We start from the raw sequence: 11759 nt of genomic DNA on the forward strand, positions 1-11759 counted from the left end.
GGCTCAGTCCCACAAACTGTGAGATCATGACCTGAGCCGGAACAAAGCGTTAGCCGCTTAACCTGCTGAGCCATCCAGGCACCCTGGTGTGTTACATCTTCTTTGGCATCTGTCACCCGCAGTGGCCAGGCCAAGCCTGCTGGTCCATCAGCCTGGGTGGAGGGCTCCTCTCATGAGTGATCACCCCCAGGCTTGGAGACGAACTTTTCCAGTCACAGGAGACCATGTTTCAGTGAAGAGTATACAGTAGCTTGATTCCCTTCTCTGCCCCTTAGAGAGGAGTCTTGGCGCTGGTCTGGGAGCTCCAGGCCCACCTTCTCCTGTTACCCACGGAGGGGTAAGCTGACTGGGCCACTGGGGAAGCCACCCCCCAGCTGTGGACAGGTTGCTACAGGATGAGAGCACGCCTCCTCTCTCCTAGAGCGGTGCTTTTACAAGCACAGAGCTCTGGGGCATTTGGCTGGGCCGTTGTCCTTGAGTGGCAGAGTGTGTGTCTTCTGAGGAGTCCGTGCTACCTGTCCCACCTGAGGTATGGTGGGGACATAGGAAGGACAGGTCTCAGGCGGGGGGTGGCAGTTAATCTGTGTTGCCATATAACACATGCTCTTTAAAATGGAATTTGTTCCAGATACCAGAATAATCTGGCCAGAGCCCATTTATACACAGGTCTTTTTTTATGCACCCAGAGAGGCAGAAAAACCTTCACCAAAGAGCAATGCTAGTTGTCCCTTGGTTATGCCATTTCCTAGTTTTGGTTTACCTCTTACACTTTGTCCTTTTTTTTTTTTTTAATTGTTTATTTTTGAGACAGAGACAGAGCATGAGCAGGGGAGGGGCAGAGAAAGAGGGAGACAGAATCCAAAGCAGGCTCTAGGCTCTGAGCTGTCAGTGCAGAGTCCGACGCGGGGCTCGAACTCACGAACCTCAAGATCATGACCTGAGCCCAAGTCGGACGCTTAACCCACTGAGCCACCCAGGCGCCCCACACTTTGTGCTTTTTAAATTTTCTATAAGTGCATATTATTCTTTTTACCAGCAGTGGAAAAACACTTCTTTAAAAATGTTTATTTACTTATTTTCTGAGAGAGAGAGAGAGAGAGAGAAAGAGAGGGCAGGTGAGGGGCAGAAAGAGAATCCCAAGCAGGCTCCAGGCTCAGGGCAGAGTCTGACACAAGGTTCAGTCCCAGAACTGCAAGATTGCAACCTGAGCTGACATAAGGAGTCGGGAGGCTTACCTGACTGAGCCACCCAGGAGCCCTGAAAAAACACTTTTGAATGATAAATAGCATGTGCTGATCTCCCTTCCTCCCTCCCTCCCTCCCTCCCTCCCTCCCTTCCCTTTCTTCTGATTGTAAATCTTGATCGCTTCAGAAAGGTGTAAAGAAGGAAGTAAGTTACCCATGTCGCCACCAGCCAGTCGCTTCTCTGCAATTAAGTATACTTTTTTCGGGGAAGAGGCAGGGGCAAAGTCAGAACTAAACCCTCTGGTTTGTATTGTCTTTTCTCCCGTTTTCTTCCTGGCAGATGCACTCGGAGGTTATGTAACTTGGTGTTACTGCTGTTAATTTTTAGCCCAGGGCCTGCCACCTTCCTGCTCAGCCAGATCTTGCTGGTTGGGGTTGATCGACCCAAGGAGGAGCCCCTGGATGTCTGTGTTGGAAAGTCACAGGGAGTGTGAAGGCTGGTGCCTGTGAGATGACATTTCCCGCTAGTGCTGTGGTTTCCCTTTGGCTCAGGAATCTGTAAACACAGCTGTCCGTTTCCTGCTTTGTCCACTTGGGAAAGCAACAGCACGGTGTGGCGGAGCGGGTGCCGGCCCTGACCCACATGCGCTTGTCCGGGGACACACATTGGTCTCCAGACCTTCAGAGTTCGTTTCCCCTCCTGCAGACTGCATGGTTGTGTCCAGGTTACTGTGGTGAGCGAACGGGAGGGAGAAAGGCCAGCTAGGAATTTTCTTTCAGCTTTTGCCTGGATCCTGGCCCTTCCCCCATGCTGCAGGTCCTCTCGGGTGGTTGAGTTTGTCTCTTTTGTGCTCATGTGGGCTTATGGCCCCCCCTCGTGTCCACAGAGCAGGTGCCTCCGCGGGGCTATGTCACCTTCAACAGCAGTGATGAGAACCCCCTGGAGGCGGGCGGCCTCTGCTACAGGGACGTCACCTCCCCAATCAATGACCGGGATGTGGAGAGCAGCAGCAGCAGCAGTCGGGGTACGTGCACCCTATACACGCACCCCGGCCGAGGGCTCACTTGGAGTTAGGAGCTCTTGTGCGCTGCCCCCCCTTCCCCCCTGGGGGCATGGGACTGTGGTGGGTCCAGCTGGTAGAGAACGGTGGGGTGAAGGGTACAGAAGGGCCCTGGCTCTCGTGAGGACCCAGAAGCCGGCAGGGGACAGGTAGGGTGCAGCTTCTGGCCCACTGTCTCTCCACGCGGTGTCTGGGGGAGTTGTCCCAGACAAGGTTAGCTCCTTGACTGGTGAGCCATCAGGGAAACATCTGCTGTGTTACCTGTCATTTGTTCAGTAGCTGTTTACTGAGTGCCAAGTGCGCCAAGTGCCGTTCTAGATGCTTGGCTTTATCAGTGAACGAAATAGGCAAACCCCCCGTCGCGTTAGGTGCGAGGGCTTGGGCCAGGCAGCCGCGTGAAACAGAAGACACCAGTGAGCTGTTTCAGGAGCTGGTGAATGCAGTGGACGCTGGGCTCTGGGGAGTCCCCGCGAGTGAGACCTGTGGTCAGGCTCTCCCATCTTCACTGTTTTCAGAGGAGCACGCCTTCTGTGCCAACCTGGGGGTCGCGAGGCGCAGCAGCAGCAGCGAGGGCCTGGCGAGAGCCCCAGGAGTCAGCAGCGAGGCCTCTCTGGAGAGCAACGAGGTGAAGCTTCTCCTTTCTTGATCTGCCTCCCTCCCCTTTGCTGGTGTTGCAGGGGCTGCCTCCTTGGAGAGGGCAAGTCTGGAGACTGGTACTTTGTGCACGTCGGACACACAAAGTCCTGGTGCCCTCCATGGTTCTGGGTCATGCAGACCATGGTGCGGGTCACCAGTGAAGCCTCTCTGGCTGCTGGGGGCGTTTCACAACTGGGATCGTGGGGCGGAGAGTCGAGTGGATGCGGCCCCGTCAGCCGGGAGCCCCTCGGTGTTAACTCTGGACACACCCTTCTCACCACAGGATTCGGATCATGCGTGTCAAAGCTCGGTTCGCAAGCAAACTAAAAGTTACATGAAGACCAAGAATCGTTACAGCAACAGTGACGGCCAGTGGCCCGCCAGCACTGGGCCGGCTGGTGCAGCCTGCTCCCCAGCATCTGTTTCCCAGACGGAGAGGTCCCTCTGTTCAGGACCCCAGGTGAGATCGTCTGTGAAGCTGGCAGTCACGCAGTTAGAAACGTGGCACGTGTAGTGCTTCACAAGGCCCTTACTGTGCACTGAGGATGGGCTGGGCCCCGTCAAGAGAGAGTGTGGAGATGGTTTCCCCCAGATGATCTGTGAGGCTGCTCAGGCCGAGAGGATTCCTCATGGCCACGAGTGCCAGTGCAGGGTTTCTGTTCCATCCCTTTCCATAGGAGGGATCTGTCTCTCTCCTTGGTTTCCGTACTCTCCTCGGCCTCCCTGAGCCTGGAGAGGAGAAAAAGTGGACTGATCTAGAGCTGCTGTCGGGAGTCAGGAGATGCACGTGAAGCGGAGATGAAATGGCATTTGATGAAAACTGCCATCTCTGCCTCCCTCGTGGGTTGCTGTGGCTCCCCCAGCTTCTTAGGGGTTACTGGTATGGCATAGCCACCCACGTCTGTTCACCGGGTTCTCTTGCTTTCTGGGAGCATAAGCGGTACAAAGATGAAAGAATGCATTTTTTGCCATTTGTTCACGTCACAGCTCTGCTGTTCACTACAAGCTGGTGATCTCGTTGGCTTCTCCTTGTGACGCCTCCCGGGAGCTGTCTCCAGCGCCTGTGTTCCCAGGCTCACCGAGGGGCTACACCTTTCAGTTTCTTAAACGCGTCTTGATGGGAGAGTGGGCGATAGGTTCTTGAGGATGTTTTAGAAAGTAGGTTGAAGAAATTGGCAGAGTGACAACATTTGAAAATTTACTCCTCCATTAAAGGCAACAAAAAACTGGCAGAAGTAGTCAGAGTAGCAAAACCGAATCAACCAAAGGCTTTGAGCAACTTGAACATTTTTATTTGCGAGAAGTGGCCGACTGTCCGGAAGAACGGAAAGCTTTGTAGCGCTTTAACCTGCCCTGTTCCCATCCTCACCCCCAGTACCAAGGTAGCTGTGACAGCCACCACAGGGGGCAAAATGAAGCTGGGCTCTTTCAAGGTTTCATTCTCTATTTTGAGAGTGAGCATGCGTGTGAGAGCCAGGGAGGGGCAGAGAGAGAGAAATCTAAGCCTGCTCCGCACTGTCAGGGCAGAGCCTGACACAGCGCTCGAAAACACAGACCTCTCAAACCGTGCAGTGATGACCTGAGCTGAAACCAGGAATTGGATGCCTAACCGACTGAGCCACCAGGCACCCCAAGACAAATACTTTAGATCACCTTCTTAAAATATGTTCAGTGAGCTAAAGGGAACCGTATCTAGATAGAGAATATCAACAAAATGATAGAAATAAAAACAGAAAATCTGTAGATGGAAAGTAGAATCACTGAAACGAAAGCTCCAAGAGAGGGCTCAAGAGCAGATTGGAGTGCACAGAAGGACCTACAAGCATGATCTAGATCCATTGAGATTATCGTGTCAGAGAAGAGAGGAAAGGATGGACAGAAACCTAGGAGACACCACCAAGCAGCCAGCGTACACATAATGGGGTTCCAGAATGAGGTCGGGAGCATAAAAAAATGTTTCAAAACAGCCAAGCCTTCCCAGATTTGATCAGAAACATGAATCTGCACATCCAAGAAGCTGTGTGAACTCTGAAGTAGGTTAGACTCAGATCTACGCCTAGATCTATCATAATTAGTCCAAAACCAAAAGAATCTTGAAGGGAGTGAGAGAAGGGAGTCTTTATACAAGGAACCCCCATGAGATTAACTGCTAATTTCCCATTAGAAACCATGGGGTCTAGAGGGCATTTGATGACAGAGTCAGATTAATGGAAGAAACAAACCAACCAAGAATGCTATAGCCAAGCAGAAACTGTCCTTCAGGAGTAAAGGCGAAATTAAGAAGGCCGCAGGTAAAAAAAAAGACTTAAGAGTTTGTTGCCTGCAGACCTGCCCTATGTGAACACGAACGGTGTCCAGGCTGTAATGAAAGGACAATGGCTGCAGGGACACAGGCAGGTGGGAAGTATCTCTGGACCACCTGCTCTGCCTGAGGCTGCAGAGGAGGGGGCTGCAGTCAGAGGTGACCCACCGCAGAACTTGGGGGGTCCACAGGGCTGACCCGGCTTAGGTGGATGCAGTGACAGGATCTGCACCAAAGCAGTGTCTTCTCTGGCCCCCGTGTCTTGGTGGCCCGCCCATCCTCTGACCCACCCCGGCTCCTTTGCTCTCCAGGACCTCGCCACACTGCTGGAGCAGATTGGGTGTCTCAAGTACCTGCAGGTGTTTGAGGAGCAGGACGTGGACCTCCGCATTTTCCTGACCCTCACCGAGAGCGACCTGAAGGAAATCGGCATCACGTGAGTGCAGAGGGGCCTCTGTGGCCACGCCCCCCTCGCTTCAGCCAAACATGAGGGGGTCGCTTAGCTCCCAACTGCCCAACGTTCCGATGGAACCACCTGTCCTGTCTGGGCGTCCCCTTGCTCTCTGCAGCCAGCTGTCCTCTCTGGTCTTCCGGCTGCAGCTAGCTGAGGTGCCGAAGGCCTGGGTCTGGTCCCCCGGCTGGCCTGGCTGCCAGTGCTGTGATAAGGGCACCCAGACGTTTTCTACCATTCACTTTGGAGAGCTTCCCGATGGGTAGGAGGCCAGTCACAGCCTAGCCCCGGCCGACCTGAGCTCCCTGTTCAGGGAGAGCAGCAGCCAGGCTGGGGAAGGAAACAGGGCAGGCCCGCCCCTGCTGTGGTCACTTCTTAAGACCCTTTGTTTCTGTCATCTGTCCCAGGATCCGGGACCACTGTGCCCTTCCAAAATTGGAATCTTTCCTAGGGGGCTGTCTTGGTGGAAGGCTGGCCTCCGTGGCAACCCCACACACAGCAGATCCTCATTCTCTCATTCACCCTTGCAGCTTGTTTGGGCCTAAGAGGAAGATGACCTCTGCCATTGCTCGCTGGCACAGCAGTGCCCGGCCACCCAGCGATGCTCTGGAGCTGGCGTATGCCGACCGGCTAGAAGCTGAGATGCAGGAGCTGGCCATCCAGCTGCACAAAGTATGTGGTGAGCGGGGCAGGGACCTGGACACCCACCTGCAGTGAGGGACGACACATTTGTGGAGACCGAGTGGTGGGGACAAATACCCAGGGGGAGCAGGGAGAAGCAGTCAGGGCGGGCGGTGGGACAGAAAGCATTACTCCTTGTGTGTAAATCTGGAGATGCACAGGCAGGCCCCAGGAAGACGGCTCAGAAAGGCAGGGGACATTGGACAGGAGGTCAGCTGGACATAGGAGAGAAAGGGTGAGGTCAGAGCACAAGCAGCTGGCATGGATGTCACTGGGCTTAAGAGTAGGGATCCAAAGCAGGGGGTGCTCCAAGGTGGAGACAGGCGCTCCCTTCCTCCAGCCCAGGGGAGTGGGAGTTGAGAGCGAGTGGGTATGGCACAGAGAGGTTGAGGGGGACCCAGCCTGAGCGGCCCTGGTCATTTGCCACCCCCCCCTCCCCGCCTCTCCGTCTGCAGCGCTGTGAGGAGGTGGAGGCCATGCGAGGCCAGGTGTCGCAGGAGCAGGAGCTGCGGGCGGTGGTGGAGAGCTGCCTCCTGGAGCAGGACGGTGCCCGGAAGGACGTGCACGCCCAGCTGCAGGAGACCTGGGCCCTGGCCCGGGACGCTGCGCTCGTCTTGGACCAGCTGCGGTGAGTGGGCATCTGAGCTGCTCCCAGGCCAGACCCTGAGTCGCTGATTCCTCCAGATTCTTCAACCAGGTGGTTGTCCTTAAAGGCCTCTTGGAGTACTCGCCACCATCATCCATTTCATTGTGGCTGTTCCTTTCCGCAGGGCAGACCCAAGCAGCAAATGGGGGCCCCAAGCATCTGCAACAAAGCGCTCGGGCCCTCAGGGCTTGTCCCTGAAGGTGCCTGGTGTGCTTGCCCTGAAGGCAGAGCCCCACTGGCCACTCAGGGAGGTGGGGGTACGTGCTGCCCTGCTGGGGCCAGGGAGGACACCCTCCCCCTCACCAGCACTTGGCCTTGTGTCTGGCAGAGCTTGTCAAGCCGAGTTGTCAGCCAGAGTGAACCAAGAAGAGTCCACCCGAGGGCTCCCCCAGGGCCCGGCCCTCCCCACGGCTGGTAAGAATGCTGTCCTGGTCCCGGGTCCGGGTCTCATGGATGCTGCCCCAGGCCAGGTTTTACCACCCGTTCCAGCAGTTACCACACTGACCCTTCCACTCCCTCCCTGCAAGAGATCCAGGGTGAGGGCTTCCTATCCCCGCCCATTTCCTTACCGTGCCTCCCTGGGGTGGGACTTAACGTCCTCCACAATGTTGTGACTTCTTCAGCCTGCAGTCGGAGCTACCCAGGGTCAAGCCTGACTGTCAGCCAGGGACCCTCACACTTTCATTCTGGGGCTGCACCCTGATTGACCCTCCAGTCAGTGCTTTGGAAAAATAAGCAGGCAAACACATTTTGATAGAACAGTGTCAAGCAGGTACTGACAGTGGGTGGGTCCCCTGGTGTCAGCAGCCCAGGACAAAGCGGCGGGGCGTGTGGTGACCACACAAGCCCTAGGCCCACCTGGCTCTCTGCCCCACAGATTCCAAAGGCTGGCAGGCTTCCCTGCAGGCTCTGAGCCTCCCCGAGCTTTCCGGAGCACTGGAGGATCGAGTCCAGGAAATGGGTGAGTCTCCCAAAGTGTCCGACAGCCGGTGGCCTCATCCCCATCCTGGGGCCAGAAGTGGGTAAACGGGGAATCCTAGTCAGCTCAGACCCCCAAGACAGCCCTACCATAGCCCACTGTCCACAAGGTCACGCATTCCTAGGCACCTCCCCCACCCTCCCACACTCATGAAGCAGCAACTAACTGCTCCCATCCTCAGGGCGAGTGCTATGCTCAGTGACCCAGAGCTTGGAGAAGCTGCAAGTGCTGAACGGGAAGGAGAACTGGCGGGAGCCTTAGCTGGGAGGGACGGTGAGTGTCCGCCAGCCCAGGACCCAGGCCGGAGAGCAGGGTGTACCGGGCAGCAGCGAGTGCCCACTTCAGTCTTCCCTGTCCCTTCTCAGAATCTGACGTTGGGTGACTGATCCACCCTGAAGCTGTGTGCCTGGAAGACAGGAGGGCAGTGAGCGAGCGGCTGCAGCAGGCCGGGCCCGAGCGGGGGCCAGAGGATCAGGCCCCCGGAGCAGCTGGCAGAGGCAGGACAGGGCAGTGAGGCCCACGCAGAGGCAGGACGAGGGCCTCTCGCCCAGAAGCGGGGGGCCAGGCCCAGAGCAGGCAGGGCCATGGGGAGACAGCGGGCCCCCATACACCACAGGCGCCACACTGAAAGGACCGGGCGCCTGGGTAGCGGATGTCATTGCTGGAAAATAAAATTTAAGATCTGCTGGTGAGGGACTCTGTTCTGGTCATGCGACATGCAGTACTGGCTGACAAACCAAAGCAAGGGGCAACCCTCCCCCCTTCAGCAACTCACTGGGACCCAGCCCCCTCTGCCAGGACAGAGACCACCACGCTCAGAGCAGGGCGGACTGGTTGCCCTCTCCTGTTCTGTCCCTCCCCTGGGGCTAGAGCTACGTGCACTCAGAGCCCCCTCGGTTCCACCAGAGCAATCGGAAGGGTGACGCGCGCGTGGCCCCGGTGCCCCAGGAAATGAGAGAGGAACGAGGTACAGGTATTTTATTTACAGAACGAAGTGCCTTTGCCCACACGTGCTGACCGCTTCACTGAGGCTTTAAGGTGGAACAGACAGCTCAGGCTGGGCCGGAGCACAGCTCTCCTTACCAGGCCAAGCAGGTGCCGTGCAAACTGGTTTAGCTTCACTGAGGAGTCTTTGCAGACATAGGGCCCTAGGAGACGGCCAGTGGTGACCTTCCCATCTGTGGTGGCTCTGCTGTTGTCATTCTGCACACTTGGCCAGTGCTTCCATACCAGGTCCTGGAGCGGCCTGTGGACTGTGACGGGAATGGAGAAAGGGAGGCTTTCAAAGCCAAGGAAAGGGCAGCGAGCTCAGCCCAGGTGTAGCCAGGAACCCCAGACCAGGCACAGGGCCCAGCGAGGTCCGAGGGGGCAGTGCCACAGTGACCAGAGGGACGGGAGACCTATATCATCAGCTCCGTGCTGAATGGAGCCCAGCACTCAGGCCTGGCTCCCACCCTGAAGTCAGTGGGCAGTGGGGAAGGGGGACCCCTCATGCACCCAGCCCTGGGCCTGTGGCCAGAACCAGAGGACACAGAGAGCAGCCAAGACCAGACTTTGCTTTCTTTCACCAACTCCATCTACAGCTGGGCTTCGTGGCCCCAACTGACCTGGGGGACCGGGCCCCAATGGGGTAAAGGGGCTTTGAAGCCTCACCGCTCAGTTGACACACCTCAGAAAACAAAGCTAACGACCGCCACCAAAGTTCACAGTCCTGGGCCAGCTCTTCTCTAGGCGCCCTGGGGCTGGCTGGTGACAGGACTCAAAGTCATCCCTCCACAAGAATAAATGGATTTAAGGGAGTGTGTGCACCTACCCACTGGGTAACTGGGTGGTCCCTCCACCAGCCCGTGTGTCTCATGTGGAGGAGGGTTAGAGCCTTGGGGTAGGAGAGAATGTCCTGAGCCTGGAGAGCCAGGTCCAGTGCAAACAAGCCACCTCCTGATCGGGGTGGGCTGGGCACCCACTAACCTGGCCACCACCCAGTAGCTGTTCGGGGTGGTGGAGAGGACGAGATGCCCCCTCACCCCATGCAGTCATTCCCCCAAGAGTTCAGGGCACAGATAGGGCCAGGGGAGGGCAGGAGACAGGCAGCATAGAATCAACCTCAGGAGGAAGATGGGAGGAGCTTTTCCAGGGCTTTCTTCTGCTTCTCTGTGGCAGCAGCCAAAGCCTCAGCCAGCTTCTCCTCGGGCATCATGTTGAGCACCTTGAGGGCGAAGAGCAGCTGGTACTTGGCCGTGCTGGTAAAGGCGTTGCTCAGGAAGTTGGGAAAGCCACCGACTCGGTCCTTTTGGGTGTAAAGTGGAACCCGCACAAGCCCCAGCACCTGCATGGAGAGGACACCAGAGTGGGACCAGGCCCCACGCCAACGCTGCAGCCCTAGCAGGAGGGGCCTGTGAGCTGCCAGGCCAGGACAAGGCCAGCCAGGTTGCGAAGGACATAATGGGAGACCCAGGCGGGGTCCAGTGAGGCGCAAGCCAGCGGCACCCTTGGAGCAGTGCAGCCCCTTTACTCCCCAAGCAAGTTTCAAAGCTGTCCCCATGCATCTTCCACCCTCTGCGTCCTCTAATTCCAGCCCCCATCCACTGGCAGGAAGCCCCCCCAGTTCACACCCCATGCTCCCTCTTCCACTCGTGAATCCCAAACACCCCAAGTGTGACTCCCAGTTCTCCAGACTATAAATAAAACCCACAAACCGTTCAGAGCCTTCATCACCCCAACCATGAGGTCCCGGCCCTTGAACGCAGCCCTAGTTTCCCACCTCCCCAGGAGCCACCACCCTCTCCCATCCCCCCACCAATCCCACTCCCCACTCCCAGGATTGGCAATGGCAGGCAGCAAGGCAGATGGAACACAGCCCCGAGGGAACCCCGGGCCCCCCTCTCCCACCCCTGCCCCCAGGTCCCTCTCCCCACCCTGATGCTGGAAACAGCGACACCCCACCCAGCCCGGCCAGGGGACCCTCAGGGGGACGTGTTACCCATCGGTGCCTTCCACGGGGCCAGAGCCAAACCCCGGGGCGGGGGGCGGGGCCCGGGCGGCGGCCCCACCTCCAGGCCGTGGTCGCGCGAATGCACCGCGCTGATTTCCACGGCGTGCAGCTGCTCCAGCGTCAGCTGCCGTGCGTACAGGTGCGCCACGACGCGGTGCGGGCCCTCGGTCAGGTGCGAGCTCAGGTAGTCGGCCTCCGTGAGGCGCAGGCAGCCCAGGCCCAGGCCCAGCACCCGGTTCAGACCGTCCTCCAGAGACCAAAACCGCCGGTCCACGAAGCCCCCGGGGAAACCCAGCAGCCCGTCGAAGCGCATCTGCATCTGCAAGGGAGCGCCGGGTCACGGGCGCGGGGTGCGAGCGGCGCCCTGATCCCCGCCCGTCCACCCGCGTCCTCACCAGCACCGAGAAGCGCATAGGGATGCGGCCGAAAAGCTGCCCGGGGTTGGCGGCGTACAGCATGGCGTGGCACGAGTGGCTCCAGCCCGGCCCCAGGCGCATAGCTTCCACACGGCTGATCTGCTTCAGCTCCGGCACTGCCGCCGACATCTTGGCACTACCCCGGCTCGACTGGGGCGCCTCTCCTTAAGTGCATGCGCGGGCCCGCCCCCGCCAGGTCCGGCCAATCCGCAGGCAGTCGCGTCCCTGGGCCCCGCCCCTCCACCAATTGCTGATGCCCGTCGGGGCCGAGCCCCTCCCGGCGCCCCGACGCGTCGTTGGGCGCGGAAGGGGCGTGTGCAGAGGCAGGGCCGGCACGCGCTCCCGCCCACCGGCCCCGAGAACCACAACGCCCAGGGGGCTCCGCGTCAAGCGAGCTCAGCCGAGTTCAGT

The 11759-nt window shown here is 58.2% G+C and overlaps 2 protein-coding genes across 14 annotated transcripts in view; one reads left to right on the forward strand and one right to left on the reverse strand.

The window, feature by feature from the left end:
• The window catches only part of ANKS3 (ankyrin repeat and sterile alpha motif domain containing 3), a 35720-nt gene extending 27088 nt beyond the window's left edge, over window positions 1–8632 (forward strand). For 4 of the 9 annotated variants that reach the window (XM_006942374.4, XM_019820994.3, XM_019820995.2 and 1 more), the window contains 9 exons: window positions 2072–2209; window positions 2761–2870; window positions 3165–3341; window positions 5495–5619; window positions 6165–6306; window positions 6771–6943; window positions 7290–7375; window positions 7839–7922; window positions 8122–8632. In XM_006942374.4, coding sequence (XP_006942436.2) covers window positions 2072–2209; window positions 2761–2870; window positions 3165–3341; window positions 5495–5619; window positions 6165–6306; window positions 6771–6943; window positions 7290–7375; window positions 7839–7922; window positions 8122–8201 — 1115 coding nt within the window. In that variant the 3' untranslated portion in view covers window positions 8202–8632. Of the gene's footprint in view, window positions 1–904; window positions 1919–2071; window positions 2210–2760; window positions 2871–3164; window positions 3342–5494; window positions 5620–6164; window positions 6307–6770; window positions 6944–7289; window positions 7376–7838; window positions 7923–8121 lie in introns of those variants that run through there. The other 5 variants (XM_006942372.5, XM_003998984.6, XM_045047893.1 and 2 more) reach the window with 5 other exon arrangements.
• Window positions 8633–8903: 271 nt separating this feature from the next.
• NUDT16L1 (nudix hydrolase 16 like 1) lies at window positions 8904–11606 on the reverse strand. Of its 5 annotated transcripts, none has more exons than XR_006591164.1 (5): window positions 11328–11606; window positions 10991–11251; window positions 10044–10266; window positions 9754–9816; window positions 8904–9193 (listed from the first exon to the last, which is right to left on the reverse strand). XR_006591164.1 is itself a non-coding variant. In XM_006942375.5 (4 exons), the coding sequence occupies exons 1-3, from the start codon at window positions 11475–11477 to the stop codon at window positions 10045–10047; spliced, it is 633 nt and encodes a 210-aa protein (XP_006942437.1). In that variant the 5' UTR covers window positions 11478–11586; the 3' UTR covers window positions 8904–9193; window position 10044. The 5 variants fall into 5 exon arrangements, 2 of the variants coding, with proteins under 2 accessions (XP_006942437.1, XP_044903831.1); XR_006591163.1 differs by having other exon boundaries at window positions 10921–11251; XM_006942375.5 differs by lacking the exon at window positions 9754–9816 and having other exon boundaries at window positions 11328–11586.
• Between the last annotated feature and the right edge of the window lie 153 nt (window positions 11607–11759).

Source organism: Felis catus, chromosome E3 (assembly GCF_018350175.1).
Source record: "Felis catus isolate Fca126 chromosome E3, F.catus_Fca126_mat1.0, whole genome shotgun sequence".
Lineage (NCBI taxonomy): Eukaryota > Metazoa > Chordata > Mammalia > Carnivora > Felidae > Felis > Felis catus.

What these genes read in the sequence shown, in the direction of transcription:
- NUDT16L1 (XM_006942375.5), bottom strand. Translation starts at nt 11,477, where the DNA reads ATGTCGGCGGCAGTGCCGGAGCTGAAGCAGATCAGCCGTGTGGAAGCT. An exon ending in CTATGCGCTTCTCGGTGCTG is followed by an intron (nt 11,252 to 11,327) that starts GTGAGGACGCGG and finishes GCTCCCTTGCAG; the next exon opens with ATGCAGATGCGCTTCGACGG. An exon ending in CGCGCGACCACGGCCTGGAG is followed by an intron (nt 10,267 to 10,990) that starts GTGGGGCCGCCG and finishes CTCTCCATGCAG; the next exon opens with GTGCTGGGGCTTGTGCGGGT.